Genomic DNA, 20,680 nt, shown 5'->3' with positions numbered 1-20,680 from the left:
AGCCGAGACGCATAAAAAAGGAGGCGGGACGCTATTAAGCCCCCACCCCCCAAAACGGCCCTCAGTTCGGGAAGCGACAGTGGAGGAGGGCTCTGCTCCTCCCTGAAGGCGGTGCTGCATGCCAGAGCAAACCACGCGGAGGGTTGTGGGGCGGATAGCTCCCCTCCCGATGGAGACTCATGGAGTCGGGTGGGCGGGGGACTCCATGTCCCAGCATGCCCCGCGGCGGGCCCGACCGGCCGCGACTCGGGGCTTGGCCCCGGCCCTAGCTCGTCGGCGGTGTATTGGGGCGCGTAGAGGCTGTAGTCACGGTGGCGCCCGCGGGGACGGAGGTGGGAATGAGTGAAGAGGAGCAGGGCTCCGGCACTACCACGGGTTGCGGGCTGCCCAGGTGAGCCGCTTCGTACCGATCCCTGCCGGGCGAAAAGCGTGGCGCGGTGCGGAGGAGGTAGCGGCACGGCCCCAGCATGCACCTGGCCTGAGGGTTGTTCCCGGCAAGCACTGGGGTAGTGGGCCGTGGTTCCCGGCATGCATCCCGGCAGGGGCTACTGCCTCCTGCTCTAAATAGTTTGGGGTTGGCCCGGTTCCCAGACTGCACTTGGGGCACTGGACTTTATGCTCTCGACGTTCAGTGCATTTGGTGGGTACCGGGTCCCTGGCCTGCACTGTGTCAGGGGACATGCACTTCCTAACTGCACTGGGGTACAGGATCCTCCTTCTTAACTGAGACAGGAACAGTGCATTCCCCGCTTGCTCTGGGGGCAGTGGACCCTGCTTTCCCAGTCTGAATCTCTACTCCACATTGAATCCAGCCAATGTCTGCTGTACTGTCCGGGGTCCCCTGGACCCTATGTCCCCCATAGTGTGCCTGGGTCTGATATGACAGTGCTTGGCCAGGTGGGTGCAGAGTTGGAGGTGTGATAAGGGTCTGTGCCCCCCGCCTCCCCCAGTATAGAGCAAATGCTGGCGGCCAACCCGGGCAAGACCCCGATCAGCCTTCTGCAGGAGTATGGGACCAGAATAGGGAAGACGCCCGTGTACGACCTTCTCAAAGCCGAGGGCCAAGCCCACCAGCCTAATTTCACCTTCCGGGTCACCGTTGGCGACACCAGCTGCACCGGTGAGGAAGGCTTGGGCAGCCTGGCAGGGGTGTGCATTCACAGGGCCCTGTTGGCTTTGTTTCTTGGAGTCTCTTCCCAGTCCTTTTCTCCAAGGCCGGTGAGGGAAGGAGAGATTTCAGGGGAAAAGCCACTAACTGGTTTGGGAAAACGGGACTTTGAGGAGGTGGGTAGGACTTGGGAGAGTTAGAGGAGCAAGCAGGACTGCCACAGTGATCTGGCAATTGTCATCATCCTGGAGGAGAAAGAAGAGATAAACCGAATTCTCGGTGAAGTATTTGGGGGAGTCAGTGCCCGCTGCACTGGGCTCTGTTCCAGGTGCTTGATCAAATTCCTAGTTAACCTTAAACCACAGTCTAATCCAGTGACGTCGATGGTAGTATCCTCATGGTGAATATGAGGGAACTGAGGCTCAGAGGGATTCAGTGAGTGGTGTAAGGTCACGTGCCTGGGGGGAGTGGCAGAGCCAGGCCTTGATGCTAGAGCCTACCCTCTTTCTAACTTTCCCAGCCATCTCTATTTATTGAGAGAAAAGAAAGCGCTTCCCAGAGGAAAGTAAGGCAAAGAAAGAACCTCCACCCAAGATATCTGAGCTCAGGGACAGTTCTGCCTGGCATGGCTTGATTTGGGGAGCTCTGGGAAGATAAAAGCTCCCCCCTTCCAGTAATTAGTGTAACGCTTCCAGTCTTGGGCAGGGGCAATTGGTGAGAGGGGCTTGGTTGACTCCCTCCAGCTATGAGGAGAGAAGCTGTGGGATGCTGGTGTTTCTTCTGTCCTCCCAGTGACCTCCAGTATTGCCCACGCCCCTCTCTCAGGTCAGGGCCCCAGCAAGAAGGCAGCCAAGCACAAGGCAGCTGAGGTGGCCCTCAAACACCTCAAAGGGGGGAGCATGCTGGAGCCGGCCCTGGAGGACAGCAGGTGAGGGAGGAACAGCCGAGGCTTCCTAGAGGCCCTGCCAGGAACCCAGGCCCCTGCGCCACCTCCTCTGCCCAGTAGACCTGGCCTGGTGACACTTAGCCACCTTGACCTGGCCCCTTCCTGAGAGTTTCCTCTGGACAGAGCAGGATGCTGCCAGGCCCCTGCTGCTGTGAAGGATCCTTTGGGGGGACTGTCAAGGGGTTGTGGCTGTGGTTTGGGCCCAGGCTAGGGAGGGAAAGGGGTGGAGGCTGAGGCTAGAGGGGTTGCACCCCAACATGCCTCCTCTCTCTAGCAGGTTGCCCTTCCCTCTTCCACACTCACATTGGAATTTGTTGCCACCGTGTTTCTGGGTAGGAAGAGACCCTCCTTCCGCTTTTCTCAGTCTTCTTGATCCAGTGTTTGGCAGCAAAGGCTCCGAGGAGGAAAAGCTGGTGGTTAAGCTTCCCTGAGTCTTTGGCTCCAGTGGGAAGGAGTTTTCTTAGGGAGTGGGCAGGTCAGGAGGACCTGGGTCCCCACCCTCTACGCCCCCCACCCCCAACATGGGTGTGAATCAAAGGCCCCCTTCCCCTCGGGAAGTTCTTTTTCTCCCCTAGACTCTTCGCTGCCTGAGGACATTCCAGTTTTTACTGCTGCAGCGGCTGCCACTCCGGGTCCATCTGCTGTTCCAACCAGGTATCTTGTATTTCCTGCCTGCCTGAAGGGGGGAGGAGGGGGTCCTGGCTCCTGGCCCCCCAGCCCTTGGACCCAGGCTGGTCAGGCCAGGAGGAAGTCTGAGAGTAAACAGAGGATGGAATAGTTGGGGACCAGAAAGTGAAGAATTTGCACCAGTTGGTAAGCTCTTGGGACAGGAGGTAATTTATGATTTTTAAATAGCCACAGGGATGATGTTTGACCATGTTGAAGGGTCTTGCAGGCCCCATTTTCTTCTGAGTTGGTCACGTGATGGTCCTGTGTGTGCCTCCCATCAGGTGCTTCCAGGGACTGGATATACAGCCCCTCTCCCACTGTCCTGGCAAGGTGATGATCCTGTGTTTCCAGAAAATCTCAATGGGCCTGGGCCCTGGAAGAGACCTCACTTTGAGGGGGAAAGGGAGGAAGCAGCCTGGATGTTTGGATAGACAGCTCCCTGCCTGGCAGGGACTAGGGAGATGGTAGTGGGGACACCAGAGCAGGGCTTAGGATTCATGGGCAGCCACAAAAGGGACAGCCCCATCAGCTTTGGCCCTGGATGCTTGTTCCTTCAGGAGCCCCCCCATGGAGGTGCAGCCCCCCGTCTCCCCTCAGCAGTCTGAGTGCAATCCTGTTGGCGCTCTGCAGGTGTGCCCCCATCCTCATTTCCTGTGCATGCCTGTCTTCCCTTGAACCTGGGGCTGTGAGGGACGGTTATGTGGGGCTCTTACCCTGTTCTGAGGGCTTTTCCCAGCCCCCTTCATTCCTCCTCTAACCTGGAATCTGAGGCTCCCAGGGTAGGGGGGAGAGGATGTGAGGAGTCGTTTCTCACTCTGCCTTGTGCACCCGTGTTTCTCCCTCCCAAGGAGCTGGTGGTGCAGAAAGGCTGGCGGTTGCCTGAGTACACGGTGACCCAAGAGTCTGGGCCAGCCCACCGCAAAGAGTTTACCATGACCTGCCGAGTGGAGCGTTTCATTGAGATTGGTAACTGGGCCGAGGGGAGTTCTTACAGCTACTCCAGCCCTGGCCACAGGCAGCTCCTAGCCTCTCTCTGCTATGGCTCCACTCTCCTGGCTGAGACCCCCGGCTCGGCTCCTTACTCCTAGCTCCTTCCTTGCGCTGGCCGCCCCCCACCCTCACTGGCTGACCAGGTTCTTAGCTGCATGGCAGGTCCTGAGTTCCTCTTTCCAATTGACATCCCATGGGGGACCCTCAACCCAAGTTCGAGCTGGGTGGAAAGCACTGGGCCTGGTGGGAATCATAATCCAGCAATCCTCTCCCCACACGCAGGCAGCGGCACTTCCAAAAAGCTGGCAAAGCGTAACGCGGCCGCCAAAATGCTGCTTCGGGTGCACACGGTGCCTCTGGATGCCCGGGATGGGAATGAGGCAGAGCCCGATGACGACCACTTCTCCATTGTGAGTGGCTTGTGTGGGCCAGGCCCTGTGGTCCATCCTCCATGCCAGGCAGGGCACTGGGGACTTGGGCCTGTCCCTCGGGAGTGAGCCTCTCCAGATCCCAGGCCAGCTCCTGCCCATTTTCCTACCAGACCCGGAGTTCCTTGGGCCCCCTGTCAGCCTCAGCTTTGGCCTGCCGGGTGAGTGCTGTGGGGAGCTGGCCCCGGGCGGGGGCCGTGGGGCCTGCTGTTGCTGGAATGAGGAAGGCTGCCTGGACACCTGGTCCAGACTCTGGTGGTTAGAGGGGGCCAACTAGGGGAAGGCGAGCTGGACGAAGCATTCATTCTGTGGGCTTTTCTCTCCTTGGCCTCGAATGTCTGTTAAAGGCCTGGGTCTCGGCTCACGGCTGCATCTTTCTCACTGTCCCCATCTTGTCAGGGTGTGGGCTCCCGCCTGGATGGACTTCGGAACCGGGGCCCAGGCTGCACCTGGGATTCTCTGCGAAATTCAGTGGGAGAGAAGATCCTGTCCCTCCGCAGCTGCTCCTTGGGCGCCTTAGGTGCTCTGGGCCCTGCCTGCTGCAGTGTCCTTAGTGAGCTCTCTGAGGAACAGGCCTTCCATGTCAGCTACCTGGATATTGGTATGGCTAGTTGGGAGGCCGGGGGATGGTGGGGACTGAGCCAGAGCAAGTACAGACCGGCCTGAAGGGGGTTGGGGAGGGCACGATGATGATGTGGATGCACCCGTCCCGGTGCTGCCTTCCCGCCCAACCCTGCCTCCGTCCTCTCTTTTGGTCTCCAGAGGAACTGAGCCTGAGTGGGCTCTGCCAGTGCCTGGTGGAGCTGTCCACACAGCCGGCGACCGTGTGTCATGGCTCTGCAACGACCAGGGAGGCAGCCCGTGGTGAGGCTGCTCGCCGTGCCCTGCAGTACCTCAAGATCATGGCGGGCAGCAAGTAAAGCCCCAGCTGGACTCACGGACACACGTCCTTGCTCCCTGCTCTTCTTCCCCCAGCCCTTGAGTCTGTTCAGCTCTGGTACCCCTGGAGGTGCCATCTCTACCTCTGACACAGACTGCCTGCCTGCAGGCTGAGGAGGACACTGGCCCAGGAACCAGGGACCACGGGGCTTTGGCTGGCCCAAGATCCGTTCTTATGTCACTGGTCGTGATGAGTGGGAATGAAACCAGGGGGCTCTCCCTTAGAGCCCAGAATAAATGCGCTGCCTCTTGGATTCTGAAACCCTGCTCTTTCTGTTCCCTTGCCTAGTGCTGATGGCAGGGGAGATTGGCACCAGGTCACCTCCCCTGTTGTGCCTCCCCACCTTGTTCCCCACCTTATCTGGTGGCGGGAAGCTGGGTGCAGTGAGCTCCAGGAACCCCATCACCTGAGTCCCTGCAGAGCTTGGTTTGGTAGAGACAGAGGGGTTGTGGCTCTTGCCCTGGGGCTCTCTCCCCAAGTCTCAGACAGACACGTGGATTCAGAAGCCAGACAACTTTATTGGGGGGGGTGGTGGCCAGGGGAGGCATGGCACTTTTAGTTGTGAGCCTTGCATGCAAACATATCAAGGGATGACGTGTCACTTCTTCCCAAAGCGTTGAGGGGCAGCCAGGCTCCAGAAGGGGGAGCTGAGCCCCTCTCCAGCTCGGGGACTCAGCTGTTCGCTGCTCCAGGAGCCCCGGGAGGTTGTGCCAAACCTTGGGAGAGATTCATCTTCAACTGTAGTTCCTTTCGGCACCTCCCTTCTCGAGCCCCCACCCTCCCCTTTGGCTCCTGCCTTGCCCATGTCCCTCTTAGACTCACCTCTGGGGCTGAAGCAGAAAGGCTGGGCTCCGGCTGGGTCTCTGCATGGCCTGGAGCAGGGAGCGCAAGAGTGACCCAGGGATCTGGGCCTCCTGCAGTGGGTGGGGTCCACTCTCTTCCTCCTGTGGTTCAGGGGCATTGGGGAGGGAAGATGGGCAAAGGCCTTCATTTAGTTCACAAGGGCAAAGGAGTGACTTCCAGAGGCCAGTTGTAGGAGGCTGAGGAGCCACTTCCTCGGATGTGTGGACCCACTGAAGATCCGGGCAGCCAGAGTATTTGAACTGAGAGCACAAGTCTCAAGCCGAGATAAAAAAATGGTGACGTGGGGGTGTGGGGGAGCGCCTGGTTGGCGCAGTCGGGTAAGCGGCCAACTCTTGGTTTCGGCTCAGGTCATGATCTCAGGGTTGTGGGATCGAGCCCCACGTCGGGCTCTGCACCCGGCGTGGAGCCTGCTGGAGATTCTCTTCCTGCCCTCTGCCCCTCCTCCCACTCTCTTTCTCTCTAAATAAAATCTTTTAAAAAATAAAAACAAAGAGAAATGGTGACACGGGGATGGGGTGGTAACTTACCATGAAGACCTGGTCTCCTTCGCCTCCGTGCCCCGGTCCCCTGGCACAGCCCCAGTGTGTTCGCAGCAGCACCAGCAGCAGCACTGCGGCCCGCCCGGACTCCATGCTGCCATCCGCCTTCCCGCAGCCATACGCGCCTCTTATCCCTGCTGTGGCCCGGTCCCCCCACCCCGCAGCAGCCTGAGGGGGAGTCCGGAGCAGGCAATGGAAAGGCACCGCTCCATCAGGAGCCGCCTGGGATCCCCTCCCATGGCACTCCCGGGACTTCCTGCTCCCAGCCTCCAGCCCCCAGCCCTAAGCCTGGAGTTACAGACTTTATTAGATGCATAAATCCTGTCTCCAGAGCTCAAGAAGCATCATTAATTGCGGACGCTTTGTCAGAGCCAGGCCCTGGGGGCCTTCAAGAACCCCCAATCCCTCCACAGGTTGGAGAGCTCCAACTGATCACCTCCTCTCTTTCCTAACTTGGAGAATAAAAGCATAGAGGAAGTCCTGTCAAGAAGGTCTAGGCACTATGTCTTGGAACAGAGGGAAGGTAGGAAGAGCCACAGGGTTAGAGCGAGCCAGGATGACCCTGCCTGGTCCCTCTCGTGACTGTGGCTGCAGTCAGGGTCACCCAGACCATTCACACCCTTGCCGATGTCTGCCTTGGGGGGGTTAAAAATGGAATCACTCCTCAGATTTGCCTGTGGATAGAAAAGTGGGATGTAGGAGGAGACCAAAAGGTTTCAGAGCTCACAGAAAGTGGGGATCGCTTCCAATCTTTGTAGACAAACCCCGTGTTCACGGGAGAGCCCTGCTCAGGACCTGCCCCCCCCCCCCCCCCCCGGGCTTCTGGAGCCAGCCTCTGCGGCTGAAGCACTGCTGCCACCCTGTGGCCACAGCTCTGCACTGTCAGAGCCGGCCATTTCCTTTTTCTGCTCTGTGAAGGGTGAGGGTAGTCGGAGGTTCTTAACGCCCGGACTCTAAGGGGTCCCCGAAAGGCAGGGGCAGGATCTGGGGTTGGTATCTGGTTTCGTCCACCTCCTTCTAGTCACCCTGCCTGGTTCTGACCCGTTAGGGCAGGTGACAAGAATCTTGGCTTTTTAGGAAAAAATCATTTTCCCTCAAGAGAGGAGGTTTTCCTTCTGATCCTAGAATCCCTTCCTCAGCCATCACTGCCCCCCCACCCCCTGCCCTGCCACCCCCTGTGTGGTTCTCTAGCCTATGCTGGAGAGGTGCCATGGCATCAAGAGCCTGTGGATCAGTCTTGGGCAAGCAAGCTCTCTAAACTGCAGTTTCTTCACCTAAAACATGGCAACATTAAAAGGAACTACTTTCTAGGGTAAAGCATTATTTGAGATCCTTTTTGTAATCCACTCAGCACAAGATATGGCACAGAGCAAGCATCCTCAAAACATTAGCAGTGCTGATCCTTGCACACATGAGCCCCAGCGAACTTTCCATCTGCTGAGACAGTGATCGGGCAGATTTATCCGGGCACCAAGCTGGTTTCCATCTCCTGTGGCCTCCACCATGGGATTCAGTTTGCCCCATTAAGTCACGGAACACTGCACATCTTTCATGTGTGCAAGCCTTTCACATATTTGAAGACAGATGTCCCTCTTCCACTCTTTTCTTGTTAAGGGGATCCCTGCTCCCTTTAAAGCAAGGCATCTAGAAACCAATTTATAACTTTGGATAGGTAGGTTAGAGTGGCTTTCCATCTGGATGTTTTAGATACTAATCCGGCCTAAGCTAGGGTGAACCCTTCTGTATGCTTTGTCCCCCAGCTGGTCCCAAGCACAGAACCTGACGCTCCTCATCCCTAAATCTTGGAATTTCACTGCTTCTTAAAAGGGATGATCCAGTCCACCGGCAGATGGTTTTTCTGTGGGAAATGGATCCTGTACCACTTCTCTGTTCTCCCCTGACAGAAGTCCAGAGGAGCAGGGTTGTGAAGGGGTGTGGGCCTCTAGATTGCACAGAGTGGCTCTGGGCTCAGACAGAGCTGTTTTCATCCCAACTCCTGCACGTCACCGTGTGCCTCGGGCAAATGTCTCAAACTAAACCTCAGTTCATCTTAAATGAGGCAACTATTCCTGTTTATCAAGAGGTTGCTGCGAACAGTAAATGACTTAATGAATACAAAGCATCTAGTGTTCCATCTAGCAGAGCAGCTAATAAATGTTTGCCACCCTGACTCTCCTAGTATCTCTGATCATCAATTACAAGTGGACCTGAGCTGAGGCTCAATTCAGCAAGGGTCTGGTCTAGCTAACTCCCTATGTCCAGGAGGGAGGGGACCACTCTCTCCTTTGGTAGGTATAGGCACACCTTGGAGATATTGCTGGTTCAGTTCCAGACTACCACAATAAAGCAAGGAACACAATAAGGAGAGTCAAATAAAATTTTTGTTTCCTAGTGTATATAAGTTATGTTTACACTATACTATAGCCTATTAAGTGTGCAATAACATTATATCTGAAAATAAAAACACAATAATGTGCATACCTTAATTTGAAAATACTGCTTAGGGGCGCCTGGGTGGCTCAGTCAGTTAAGCGTCTGCCTTCGGCTCAGGTTGGGATCGCAGGGTTCTGGGACCGAGCCCCACGTCGGGCTCCCTGCTCTACGGGGAGAGCCTGCTTCTCCCTCTCCCTCTGCCACTCCCCCTGCTCTCTCTTGCTCGCTCTCTCAAATAAAATCGTAAAATAAAATATTACTTAAAAAATGCTATCATCTGAGCTTTTAGCAAGTCGTTATTTAAAAAAAATTTTTTTAAAGTAAGCTCTACACCCAATGTGGGGCTTGAACTCAGGACTCTGAGATCAAGAGTCCCATGTTCTACCGACTGAGCCAGCCAGGCACCCTGCAAGTCATAATCTTTTTGCTGGTGGAGGTTCTGGCCTTGATGTTGCTCACTGCTAAGCGATCAGATTGGTGGGTTACTAAAGGGTGGGGTGGCGTGGCAATTTCTTAAAATTGACAATGAAGTTGGGTACATCAATTGGCTCTTCCTTTCACAAACGATTTCTTTGTAGTGTGTGACACTGTTTGACAGCTTTAACACACAGACTTTTCAAAATTGGAGTCAAACTTCTCAAACTCAGCCGCTGCTTTATCAACTAAGTTTCTGTAATACTTTTTTTTTTTTTTTTTTTTTTAATTTTAAGTCATCCCTACACCCAACGTGGGGTTGGAACTCACAACTGTGAGCTCAAGGGTTGTGTGCTCTTCTGACTGAACCAGCCAGGGCCCCTATAATATTCTAAATCCTTTGTCATTTCTAGTCTTCACAGCATCTTCACTAGGAATAGATTCCATCTCAAGAAACCACTTTCTTTGCTCACCCATAAGAAGCAACTCATTTGTTCAAGTTTTATCATGAGATTGCAGCAATTCAGTTACATCTTCAGGCTCGACTTCTAAATCTAGTTCTCTTGCTATTTCCACAACTACAGTTACTTCCTCCACTGAAGTCTTGTACCTTCAATTTGTAAAAACAACAAAACACACACACACACACACACACGCACGCACGCTATCTTGTTGCAATAAAACAAGATAGGCCTGCAGTGGGAATGAGTTAATTATTCTAGAACTTGGGAAACTACCCTACCTTCAGTCTCCTCTCTTCCAAAACATCTCAATCTTGGCTTTGGTATTTGGCTTTCAGCAAAGACCAAAGAAATACTTACTTTCTTACCCTTCTCTGGAACCCCATGTGCTCCTGACCACAACACAGTGAAGATCACCACTCCCTTTCCCACTGTCCTCCAGAGACTCAGTTTCCCTACTTGTGTCAATTATTGCAAACACCAACCGCAAACAGCTTCCGTGTCACTCCTCTTCTACTGAGAAAAATTCAGAGGCACCTGCTACCTCCTGGTCAAATTCTTCAGCCTGGCTCACTCTTCTCACCTGTGCTAATTATCTAGGGATACAGATTGCCCTACCCCTCGCCATAGTTCCTGACCATTACCTGTTTTTCTTGTGACTCCTACCTGCTTCTAAACAAGCTCCACCCCTCATTTCCAGAGCAAGCTCTTCCCCACATCCACAGAACTGGCAGAATCATAGAATGCTTCACTTTCTCTCTGTTGTCTATGTGTGCACTCCCCCAGTCATGCCAGAAACTTCCTGAGAGTAGGGCTTGTTTTGGTGTTTGTTGGGAAGAAGGAGGGGACAAAACACTGAAAGAGAAGAGGCCGCTTGCCTTCAGACACCCTACCATCCCCTATCCACATAAAGCGCAAGAGTTCTGCAGTGAGGCTCCCAGGATGCCGAGGGCCCTTGTCCCCAGGGCAGTGCACAAATCTGAGCCCTGGTCTCTGTGCCTTCTTTCATGTTCTGTAATTTATATAAACCACCTACCTTCTTTAGGCTGTGTCTTCCCTGCATAAGAAGGAGGGATAAGAATCCCTGCTCCTTCTGTCCTCAGAAATGGGAGAGCAAGGAAGAGCACAGACATGAAAGCCCAATGAGTTCCCAGAAAGAGCGGCCAATGGGACTTGTAGATGAGAGTACTGAAGCATTAGACATAACAGTGGTTCTCTTGATAGTTTAATGTTATATTTGCAGCATAAATAAGGCACAATATATGTCAGGGCGAGGGGGAGCGGGAGAAGGCATGGCTGGGGGGATAACTGCTGGGTGGTAAGGGGGATTGGAGAGGGGAGGAGGAGGGAGAAGAGAGTGAAGCCTCTGCCTCAGCCCATCCCAGGAGATTGTGAGAGCCTGCTCACAGGGATCATGCTGAGTTGGGTGGCAGGGAAAGGGACGAGACAGTTTTGTAACAAAACAGCCTGTAGCACTACATCCTTGCACATGTCAAAGTCCACCCCTGGGGACTGGAGGAGACCCAGACCCAGAGTTGCGTTTCTTGATGAGATGGAGAGGCGCTGCTACATGTCAGAGAGATACAGATGAACAGAGATATAACCATAGATACACACGGCTTTCTTGCAACAGATACTATGTAAGGAGGCAGCAGCCTCAACTGTTGGGGCTGGAGGCTCATCTCCCTGCCAGAAAGGGGTGTGTAGATGTGTGTGTATGTGTGTGTATGTGTGTGTGTGTGTGTGTACAGGACAGCTAGAGCTCCAGCCGGTCCTTCCTGTAACAAAGAATGTGGAGTGACCAGTCTGCAAGGGAATATGGGACAATTCCTGTCCAGACCAAAGCAGGACAGGTTTTAGGAGGAAGTAGAAGGAAGACAAACCTAGATTTTGAGATGAATGACGTGGTTGTTGTTTTAATGGGGGTGGAGAGAGGGACTGGAGGAAATGGAAAAATGTGTTAGTGCTCAGGCAGAGGATGGTACTTAAAATATCCCTGACACCCTGCAAGGATGTCCCAGCTTGCCCCTAAGGAAATGGTTCTCACACTTTAGTGTGCATTAGAATCACGTGGAGTGCTTGTTAGAGCCCAGCCCGAGTTTCTGATTCAATAGGTCTGTGGTGGGGCCAAACGTGATGTCTAACAAGCTCCCAGATGCTGGTGCTGCTGGTGCCATACCGGTCCTGGACCACATCCTGAGAACTACCACCCTAAGGGAAAGCCAACGGAACTGGTGCTCCTAGCCATTTCTTACAGCTGAAACAGCACTCACCAGTAGCTAATGGTGGTGAGACAGCTCTGTGCTACCAGCTCCCCATTAAAAAAATAAAATAAAAACCCTAGCAGCTAAATACAAACCTGCACCTACAGAGGACATAGCCGCCTTAACCTGCCCTACTCTCCCCAGCTTCTTCTCAATCTGGGGTAGCATTTTACCCCAAAGAGCGACGAACGACCTGGTAACGGGGTGGGAATGGTGGCCAGCAGCTGATGCTCATTCCTGCTGGGCCACCACTCAGGGGTGGGTGGGTGGGTGGGGATTTATGTCTGTGTACATGCATGTGTGCAAACACAAACAGAGAGAAATCAGTTCTATACTATGAGAGGGATGGTTAGGGTTGTGGGAGGCTGAAGTAGGAAGGGGGATCCTCTACTCTGCCTTAGGACCCTCGCCTGTCCTGTTCCTCCCTCCGCCCCTGTCAAACAAAAGTCTAAAGAAAGCAGAAAGAGCATATCAACAAAGGCATATGTGATATAACTAGGAGGACTGGATTCTAAACGGACTGGTTATGAAATTAAAGAAAAAAAAAGAATACATTTCCTTCCTGTGTATACAATGTACAATATTAATGAAAAATAATGATTTGGGGATGGGAAGGAAGTCATGAAAGAAAGAGGGAGCTTTCGGGGGGAAGGGCGGTCTCAGGGCTAGCACCTTTAAAGGAGCCTCTCAGTGTGGAGCACGGGAGCCTCAGAAACCACAGGAGGAATATTTTGGTGTCTGCTTGGTGGTTCAGGCTATAGACAGGGCATGGTTATAGTTAAGTACCCTGTCAACCAGGATGGGTGGTGCTGGAGGGCAGTGAATCAGGATAGGAGCCAAGAACAACAGAACAGGCACAGGGGAGGCGGCAAGGTGAAAGAGGTTCAGTGAGGCCATCTCCTTGTTTACCACTACCAGGAGTATATGGTCTAGTGCTCAGGGCCAAGGAGAGGAGTGGAGGCTGAAGGAAGCCAGATTTGGGGCATACAACCAACAGGGAAAGAGTAAGGGAGGGCCTATTTTTCTAGCTTTCTTTAGCAGTGAGGGAAGCTTTCCTAGACTTTTCAATTCCGAGCAAGCTTTCTTTGAAAGGACTAGGACAAAGTCTGCAAGACTGCAAACCTGGTCTGGTACCTTTCTCTATGGCCTTGGTTATCTACCAGCTGTCTCTCTCAGATGAGGCGGGAGGCCGGAGTCTTGTGTTCACTCAGAAGAGTCCCAAGGCATCCATACTCCCAGCTCCTTTCAGAAAGTATCTTCCCTTAGGCCCCTAGAAAGGCCATGGTCAGTAAGAAGGGCTAAGTGACACCCTCCATGATGTTTGGTTCTGGTCCAGATGAGTTTGGAAAGCAGAGGGGAAGGGGAGTGGCCACAGGGCTGGCAGCAGTAACAAGGTACGTGACATTCCCCTTAACTATGACAGAGTCTCAGGATAAGCAATAGTCACGGACCAACTAAAGAGTGATCTAGGAGGTTCTGTCCTGCCCCTTCCTACCGCTTTACTACTTAGGTTCTGGCAATGCCCCTCATTTAGGTCCCCAATAACTTCCTACCAATGAAAATGAAGTAAGGACTCAAGAGAATGAGACGTGGGGACTAAGAAACTAAATAAGACCCTCTAAATAAATTAGCTATCCTACCCAGGGACAGACAGACAGACAGGACTCAAACTTCCTCCAAGGCCAAGCAGTAAGGCAGGGCATGTGTGCAGTGACAAAAGGATTCTTATCTTGAAAAACACTTGACTAAAGTGGGAAGAAAAATAGTCAAGGGTCTTACGAAGGCTCCTTAGGAGCCATAAACTCAGTCAAGCTTTAGGGCAAGGCTGCTGGTGGGAAATCAAGAAAGTAAAAAATGAAACACAACTAAAGCAGAAGTCCCAGGGCACAGCCGTCTAAAGGAAAAGTCCTGAGTACAAGTTATGGCTGTGAACTGTTAAAGGCAAATGAAGTCCCTGGAGGTGGTAAGTGGCATCCTGACCATCTGCCATGCCATTTGCTAGATTGAGTCACCTCAGGGGCTGTTCCTGTTGGGTCCCGGGTGGTAGAGGATGAGAAAATCATGTTTTCTCTCCTTTCTCTTCACCAGGTGTGTCTTGCTCAGCACCGGCTCTGAGAAGCAGGAGGGGAAATTAAAACAGACGCAATAGAACATGTCCTCTGCCTGGCTCACCAGTGTATCATCTATGAAGATGGGAATCTTGCAGCTTAGAACGTTCCCTCATTCCCCCATGACAGCCAATTCTGGAAGACAAACTAAGAAAGGAAGCTGGCAGTTATTCTGTATGTAAATTTAAGATGGAGGTAGGAGAGAGGGAGAAAAGGACATTCTTGGCTTGGGCAGATGGCAGAAGGTGGCTCTGGGACAACTGGAAGGGATTCATACTGACAGGCTATTAAAGCTGACCTATCTATCCACAGGCCTCTGGCTTTGGATTGCTTCCTATGGCCCTGGTAGAAACTGCATAGTTCAGAGCCAAAGGAAGATGAGAAGTCTTAATGGGGAAGAAAGAGGGACAAGAGGGATGAATTTCTCCCCCTGTAACCTAACTCCTCACAGTAAGAATGGCTGAGAGCAACAGTCACCAATTTCCCAGGCAGGCCAGACCTTCACCAAACAGGGGTCTTCTGCTGAGATCAATACTGCACCTCCTCTTTCCTGCCTCTTCCCATCCTACCTCACCCTCAAGAAAACCCACTCAGGACCCTGGCTCTGATGCCTCAGAGTCGTGGGGCCAGGCCTCTGGGGACACACTGCATCTAGGGGGGCAGAAAGCAGAGGAGAGCTGAAGAAATACTACAGGAGCAGAGAGACCTAGCGGCTAGCCTAGGAGCCTGGTGAACGAGAGAAGGGAGATCCAGGGTGAGGGACACTTGCGAACAGAAGACCCTAGCCCGGAAAAGAAGACAGCTGGGTGAGGCTGGGAGATGGGAGAAGAGCAAGGAAGTGCAAGAGTGCCTTACACAACAGCTCCAGAGGGCTGCACCTGGAGAGAGACAGAGGCAGTGACCCGGGCAGGGGAACAAAGAGGGAGAGGCAGGTGCGGACAGACGACCAAAAGGAGTTATGTATGCTTTGGCCAGTAAACTCTTTTAAGACATAAAGAATCAATCCAGTAACCTGACAGAACGAGCGTCAAACTCTCCTGTTCCTGCCTGCCCTAATGATCACTGCAGGAGGGTGGACTGCGGAGGAGGCAGGTCAGCCAGTCACACCCGGGGCACTTTCCCTTTTCACCAACGAGCAAGAGCTAATAAGGCCACAAGATGATCTTGCCAAGGCTTAGTGGTAGGTGGAAAGGGCCCCACCAGTAGACTGAGAAAACTCAAGACACAAAACGAGAGACCCAAATAGCTCTGGAAATAGCTGAAAAAGGACTAAAATTCTTGGGGTTTTGTTTCTTTCTTTTTGTTTTTTTGTTTGTTTTTGGTTTTTTTTGGTGGCAGGTAGGGAGAAGGACTAAAGTTTATGGAAGAGCTGGAAAATACTGCTAATTCATACATCAAGGGTAATTTTACATTCGCCATAAATGAATGTTTGAACTAGACTTCAGGAAGGGGGTAAAGGGATAAAATAAGCAATTAATGGGAGACCAAGTCCTGAGCCCACTGGGTGGCTGGGGCAGGCCAGCGGGTGACCTGCCATCAATACTAGCCTCCCTCTACCTAGCAGGAAGTGGCGTGCTGCTAAGGAACAGGAAGGTAACAGCCATGGCTTAGTGGGAAGAGAGGGAACTGAGAAACCCAAAATCTAGCAGTGCAAGGGTTAGTGTTAAAAGAGACAGGTACACATGCACAGGCAGGGGTGATTGTTCGGACCATCTGGAAAGGCCTTTGGCTGTGGGTGCATCAGAAACTGCCCCCGTAGGGGATGATCTATGTGGCTCTGGGGCTGGGAGGCTCCTAGTACAGGTATTAATGTACATGACCATGTGGCTGAAAAGCCCTGCATCTGTCCGTTACTCACAACACACAATTTCCCCCCCCCGATGTTGCCATGTCCAAGGCAGACGGGAGGCGATACGATGACATCTCTCTTGGCTCTCGGGCGGGCGAGCTCTGACTGGGGACCTCTCCACCAGGGGAGGCATCATCTGCCCGCAGACTGGGACTGTGGGGTCATGATCACATGCGACTGTATCGGCATGCTCAGTTCTGTCCTTTGGCTGGCCATCTGAGTGAGGACCGAGGTAGCTACAGCTTCAGCCGCCGAGCGAACACTGAGGCCATTGCTAGGGGCTGTTGCTGAGCTGTGCTGAATCACAGGGGCTGGAGAACCCGTCGGCTCTGAGCTTTCTTTGGGGCTTTCTGCCAGGAAGGAAGACAGAGAGCAGAGAGCAAGTGATTAGAAAAGAGAATGGGGAAACAAGCAAGATCACCTTGTGCCATTAATTCTAAAGGAGCCCAAAAGGAAAAGGAAGCCCCCATCATTCTGGGGGGAAAACTTCCCAGAATCTTAGCTTCTAAGCCACGAAGGGGCTAGGAAACAGGGAGTTGTGAGAAGGGACGCAAGAACTAGGCCCCAATTAATCTATCTATCTCAGTAAAGTAACCCCCCAGCATGTTAATTACACCGTCTGGTTTCTGCGTCTTTGTGTAGTTCATTACCCCTACTGGAACACTCTTCCTTTCAGTCATGTCTTAAAAGGTGATTTATTTAAAATAGATTTTTTTTTTTAAGCTATCCTCTCTGATTAATTCCCACAAGAATTTAATCATTCTGTTATTTTTTATGTTCTTTTAGCATGCACTTGCACCCCAGGGAAGCCTGGTAAATATCAAGCTCACTCAGATGAGGTTATGAATGACCAGTCCTTGGCCAAGGTTCAGTTAATACAACAAACTACAAAGAGGCCTGTTGGATCCTCCTGACTATCAATTAGCTAGGCATTAATGATTGAAAACATTTATTATGGGCTACGCCACTTCACCTAAAGTGATGATAACACTTTACTGATAAACACAAATATCTGAGCTGCATACAAAGGTAACTCCATGTGGCTCTGCAGTCAAGTTTTATGAAACATCACACAGCCTCCACAGCTGCTTAAACAGAGATGTGTGGAATAAATAAGGGCCAACAACCAGTGGTTGTATTTTTCATTCTCTCCTGATGAATGTCTGAGTCTCCTTTCAGGATTCAAATATAACCTCTTCTGTGAAACCTTCTTTGTTTTGCTCATGAAATTAACTACCTCATCGCTGGTGCTTTCAGAGCACACATTCATCTATTCATCATTTTACTGAGCATATTCCATGTGCCAGCACTGCGGTATATAATGAATAAAACAGGAGCCCTGTCCTCAGGAAGCTCCCACTCCAGGGGCTCTTTGACTGGGCTATCTGTGCATACCTTATTCACAGGCTGACATGTTTATCTCCTCATAACTCTGAGTCTCTCAGAGGTACAGTGTGTCATTGGCCTGAGTCAAATACCTACCACAGTGTCTACACCACACAGCAGGAACCAAATACATCTTTGCTGTAACAAATAAGTAGCTTAATGGGTTGCCTGCCCCTCAAAAGTTCTTGAAGGGATTGAGCAGAAAACTTACTGTATATCAATATCATACTGATGAATACTCAATCCTTGCCTTCCTTTCCCCATCAAAAGGATTTGAAATGTTGATCACTAAACTCCTGGAAACACTTTCTTATCCTGGTTTCCAGAATGCCACACTCACTACTCAGCTTATTTTCCTCCTGCCTTCTTGGTGGCTCATTCCGCCTCATTTGTGGGTTTCTTCTCCTTTCTCTGACCACTAAATGTTGGAGTACCCCAGAGCTCGGTCCTGCGACTACCTTTCTTCTTTCTGTCTCTGCTCTTTCAATAACGAAACCATTTCATCTGGTTTTGTGGCTTTAAAAACTAACTACATGCTGCTGACTCCCAGAGTTGTATCTTCAGCCTTTTCTCTGAACTGCAGGACCATATCACCAGCCTCCACTTGATACCTCCGCCTGCAAGCTTCTTAAGTTCAGCTTGTCCAAATCTGAGCTGCAGACACACCTCCTAATCCATTTGCTTCTACACTTTCCTCTACTTCAGCTAATGGCAACTCCACTCTTGCAGTTGCTCAGGCCAAAAACTTTGGTGCAGCTTTTGATTCTTTTCTCATATATACCACCCCATCTGGCCCGTCATCAGACCCTGTCACTCTAACTTCAAAATATACCCTGAATTCAACCCCTTCTCCCCATTTTCACTACCACCATCCTGGCTCAAGGTTCCACCACCTCTTGCTCACATGATTGCCACAGACTCCTAAACGGACTGCTTGCTTCTGCTGTGCACTCCTGCACTCTCTAACAGAGTGATTCTGTTCAAATGTAAGTCAGACCAGTCGTGTCACTCTTCCTCTAAAAACCCTCTAATGGCCCCCCATGTAGAGTAAAAGCCGAGGTCCTTACTAGGACTGATGAGGGCCTATATAAAAATGTTCCTGTTAGCTCCCTTACCTCATCTCCAACTACTCTCCATCCCCGGTTCTCTCCAATCCAGCCTTGATTCCCAGAATGTGCCAGGTGCATCCCACTTTGGGTCTTTGCATTTGCTGTTCTTCCCGTTGGCAGTACTTTTCCTCCCATATAAATGCATAGCCAGCTCCGTCACTTCCTTAAAGTCTTTATTCAAAAGCCACCTCATCTAAAATTTCAACCCTGCTGCCAACATTTCATATTCCTCTTTCCGGTTTTATTTTTTCTTCCAAGCATTTACTCTTATCTAATAGACCATATATTATACCTATTTATCTTGCTTATTGTCTGTCTCACCTACTAAAATATAAGCCCCTCAAGGGCAGGGATTTTAATCTAATCTATCTGGCTTCCTATTATATCCTCAGCATATAAAACAGTGCTTGGCAAAGAAGAAGCTCAATCAGTATCTCCTTAATGAATGAATGTATCCTGAAGTACATATTAAAATTAAAATTTAAATAGAGATGTTTAAAATGAGTGATGTGGTTACTCTTTTTCTATGCGAACACATCTCTGAAATGATAAAAACAGTTAGTGGAACAATAACTTAATATATCAAAATTTGACAGCCAAAATTTCTAGGAATTTATTAAATTTGTAAAGGAAAATGTTTTATTAGCTTTCACTGTCCATAAGCAAATTATTCACAGTAATTTTAATTTCAGGACTGTGCTTGTCCCGAGCACGACTCTATGACCATCTCTTTCTAGCACTATTTTATGTGTGCACATAGGTTACAAATTAAAACCACCATGGGTCCATCATTAGAAAGATAAAATATACCCCCATAGCACAATGCTTAACAAACGCCAATGTATCATCTATTGTTTATATTCTCTTGAGGCCAAGATAGCGTCTTTGGAATAAGAAAGACCTAGATGGGAATCTTGGCTCTGCTACTTCACCAACTGTGTAACTTCAGGTACATGACTATTCTGAGTGGTTTTATTGTATATAAATGGAGGCAATATCTATTTCATGAGAGAATTGGGCAGATGGTAGAGGGCCTAACACAAAGTAGGCACCTGATAAATATTGCTACCCTTTATCTCCCATGATAGATAATTAGGATAACTCTGTATGGTTCTGAAAACAAAATTATTTTGTAGGACTGGCTGTTCCAGAAAGGCTGCTCATTCATCAGTGTGGATCCCTCCAGAACATTCAGAATGGGATTATAAAATTATAAATAGTTGAGACACTCGGTACATGCAGTTTATTGACTGACTACCCTTGCTTAGGTTGTGAGCCACTCACCTAAATAGCCTTGGGTCTTTTTCTGTAGTGCAGTAACCGGGCAGTCTTTATGAGCTAACAGTAGCTGTTTCAACTGAGCCACCTCATTGCGTAGCAACGTGACTTCGTTCTGAAGAGGGAGGGAAGAAAAGAGTATCAAGAAAATGCACCCTCCACCCCTGTGCCCCCAGTGGCTGTCCCCATGGTGAGGACAGAATGCTGCCTGGATTTTCTCCCCTGAATCTGGGAGACTCCTCATCCCGCAAGGCTTCAGACAGCTCAGGGCCAGTACAGTCATGAATTCACTGACAGGAGCTGCTTACAGTGAAAAGGAGGGATTTATAACAGAAACATTATTCCTATTTAGGATAAACATAATCATACCAAAATTAATAATGCATATGTCCTCCGACTAAGAAAGCCTACTTCAGGGGTGCCTGGGTGGCTCAGTTGGTTAAGCGACTGCCTTCGGCTCAGGTCATGATCCTGGAGTCCCTGGAACGAGTCCCGCATCGGGCTCCCTGCTCGGCGGGGAGTCTGCTTCTCCCTCTGACCCTCCCCCCTCTCATGTGCTCTCTCATTCTCTCTCTGTCAAATAAATAAATAAAATCTTAAAAAAAAAAAGAAAGCCTACTTCCAGGAATCTATTTAACAAAGCTACCTACTCAAGTGCATACAATGTTAACTATAGCACTGCTGTTCTGGCAAAAAATTAGAAACACTGTAAATACCCATACCTTATAATATAACCATGCTACAGAATATACTACCATAGAGCTATTAAAAAAAATGAAGTAGATTCTCTAGACAGATGGCCAGATCTCCAGGAGGAGATACTATCAACCTAGTTATGTTAAAACACACAGCCCCTCCCTGACTACCCCACAAAAAGTATAAATGAAAAAAATA

General features: G+C 50.7%; 3 protein-coding genes across 11 annotated transcripts in view; 1 reads left to right on the top strand and 2 right to left on the bottom strand.

Moving 5' to 3' along the window:
• The first annotated feature begins 55 nt into the window (after positions 1-55).
• TARBP2 (TARBP2 subunit of RISC loading complex) lies at positions 56-5,342 on the top strand. Of its 4 annotated transcripts, none has more exons than XM_045873312.3 (10): positions 56-391; positions 951-1,120; positions 1,934-2,036; positions 2,613-2,708; positions 3,281-3,353; positions 3,572-3,689; positions 3,996-4,123; positions 4,255-4,302; positions 4,541-4,742; positions 4,904-5,342. In XM_045873312.3, the coding sequence occupies exons 1-10, from the start codon at positions 339-341 to the stop codon at positions 5,059-5,061; spliced, it is 1,149 nt and encodes a 382-aa protein (XP_045729268.1). In that variant the 5' UTR covers positions 56-338; the 3' UTR covers positions 5,062-5,342. The 4 variants fall into 4 exon arrangements, with proteins under 4 accessions (XP_045729268.1, XP_045729271.1, XP_045729269.1 ...); XM_045873314.3 differs by lacking the exon at positions 56-391 and adding an exon at positions 439-640; XM_045873315.3 differs by lacking the exon at positions 1,934-2,036 and having other exon boundaries at positions 2,630-2,708.
• A 188-nt stretch (positions 5,343-5,530) lies between these two features.
• NPFF (neuropeptide FF-amide peptide precursor) lies at positions 5,531-9,352 on the bottom strand. The gene is made up of 3 exons (XM_045873316.3): positions 6,473-9,352; positions 5,904-6,025; positions 5,531-5,797 (listed from the first exon to the last, which is right to left on the bottom strand). Exons 1-3 carry the CDS (start codon positions 6,575-6,577, stop codon positions 5,680-5,682), a joined length of 345 nt encoding a protein of 114 aa, XP_045729272.1. The 5' UTR covers positions 6,578-9,352; the 3' UTR covers positions 5,531-5,679.
• Positions 9,353-11,000: 1,648 nt separating this feature from the next.
• The window catches only part of LOC123843696 (cyclic AMP-dependent transcription factor ATF-7), an 89,708-nt gene continuing 80,028 nt past the window's right edge, over positions 11,001-20,680 (bottom strand). For all 6 annotated transcript variants that reach the window (XM_045873306.3, XM_064591169.1, XM_064591167.1 and 3 more), the window contains 2 exons: positions 19,793-19,901; positions 11,001-16,363 (listed from right to left, as the gene is read on the bottom strand). In XM_045873306.3, coding sequence (XP_045729262.1) covers positions 16,146-16,363; positions 19,793-19,901 — 327 coding nt within the window. In that variant the 3' untranslated portion in view covers positions 11,001-16,145. The remainder of the gene's footprint in view (positions 16,364-19,792; positions 19,902-20,680) is intronic.

Source organism: Mirounga angustirostris, unplaced genomic scaffold (genome assembly GCF_029215605.1).
Source record: "Mirounga angustirostris isolate CCGP_5_RB_7025 unplaced genomic scaffold, mMirAng1.0.hap1 SCAF_5, whole genome shotgun sequence".
Taxonomy (NCBI): Eukaryota; Metazoa; Chordata; class Mammalia; order Carnivora; family Phocidae; genus Mirounga; species Mirounga angustirostris.
The sequence above is the reverse complement of the archived record's forward strand: the minus strand, read 5'-3'. Positions and strand labels throughout refer to the sequence as shown.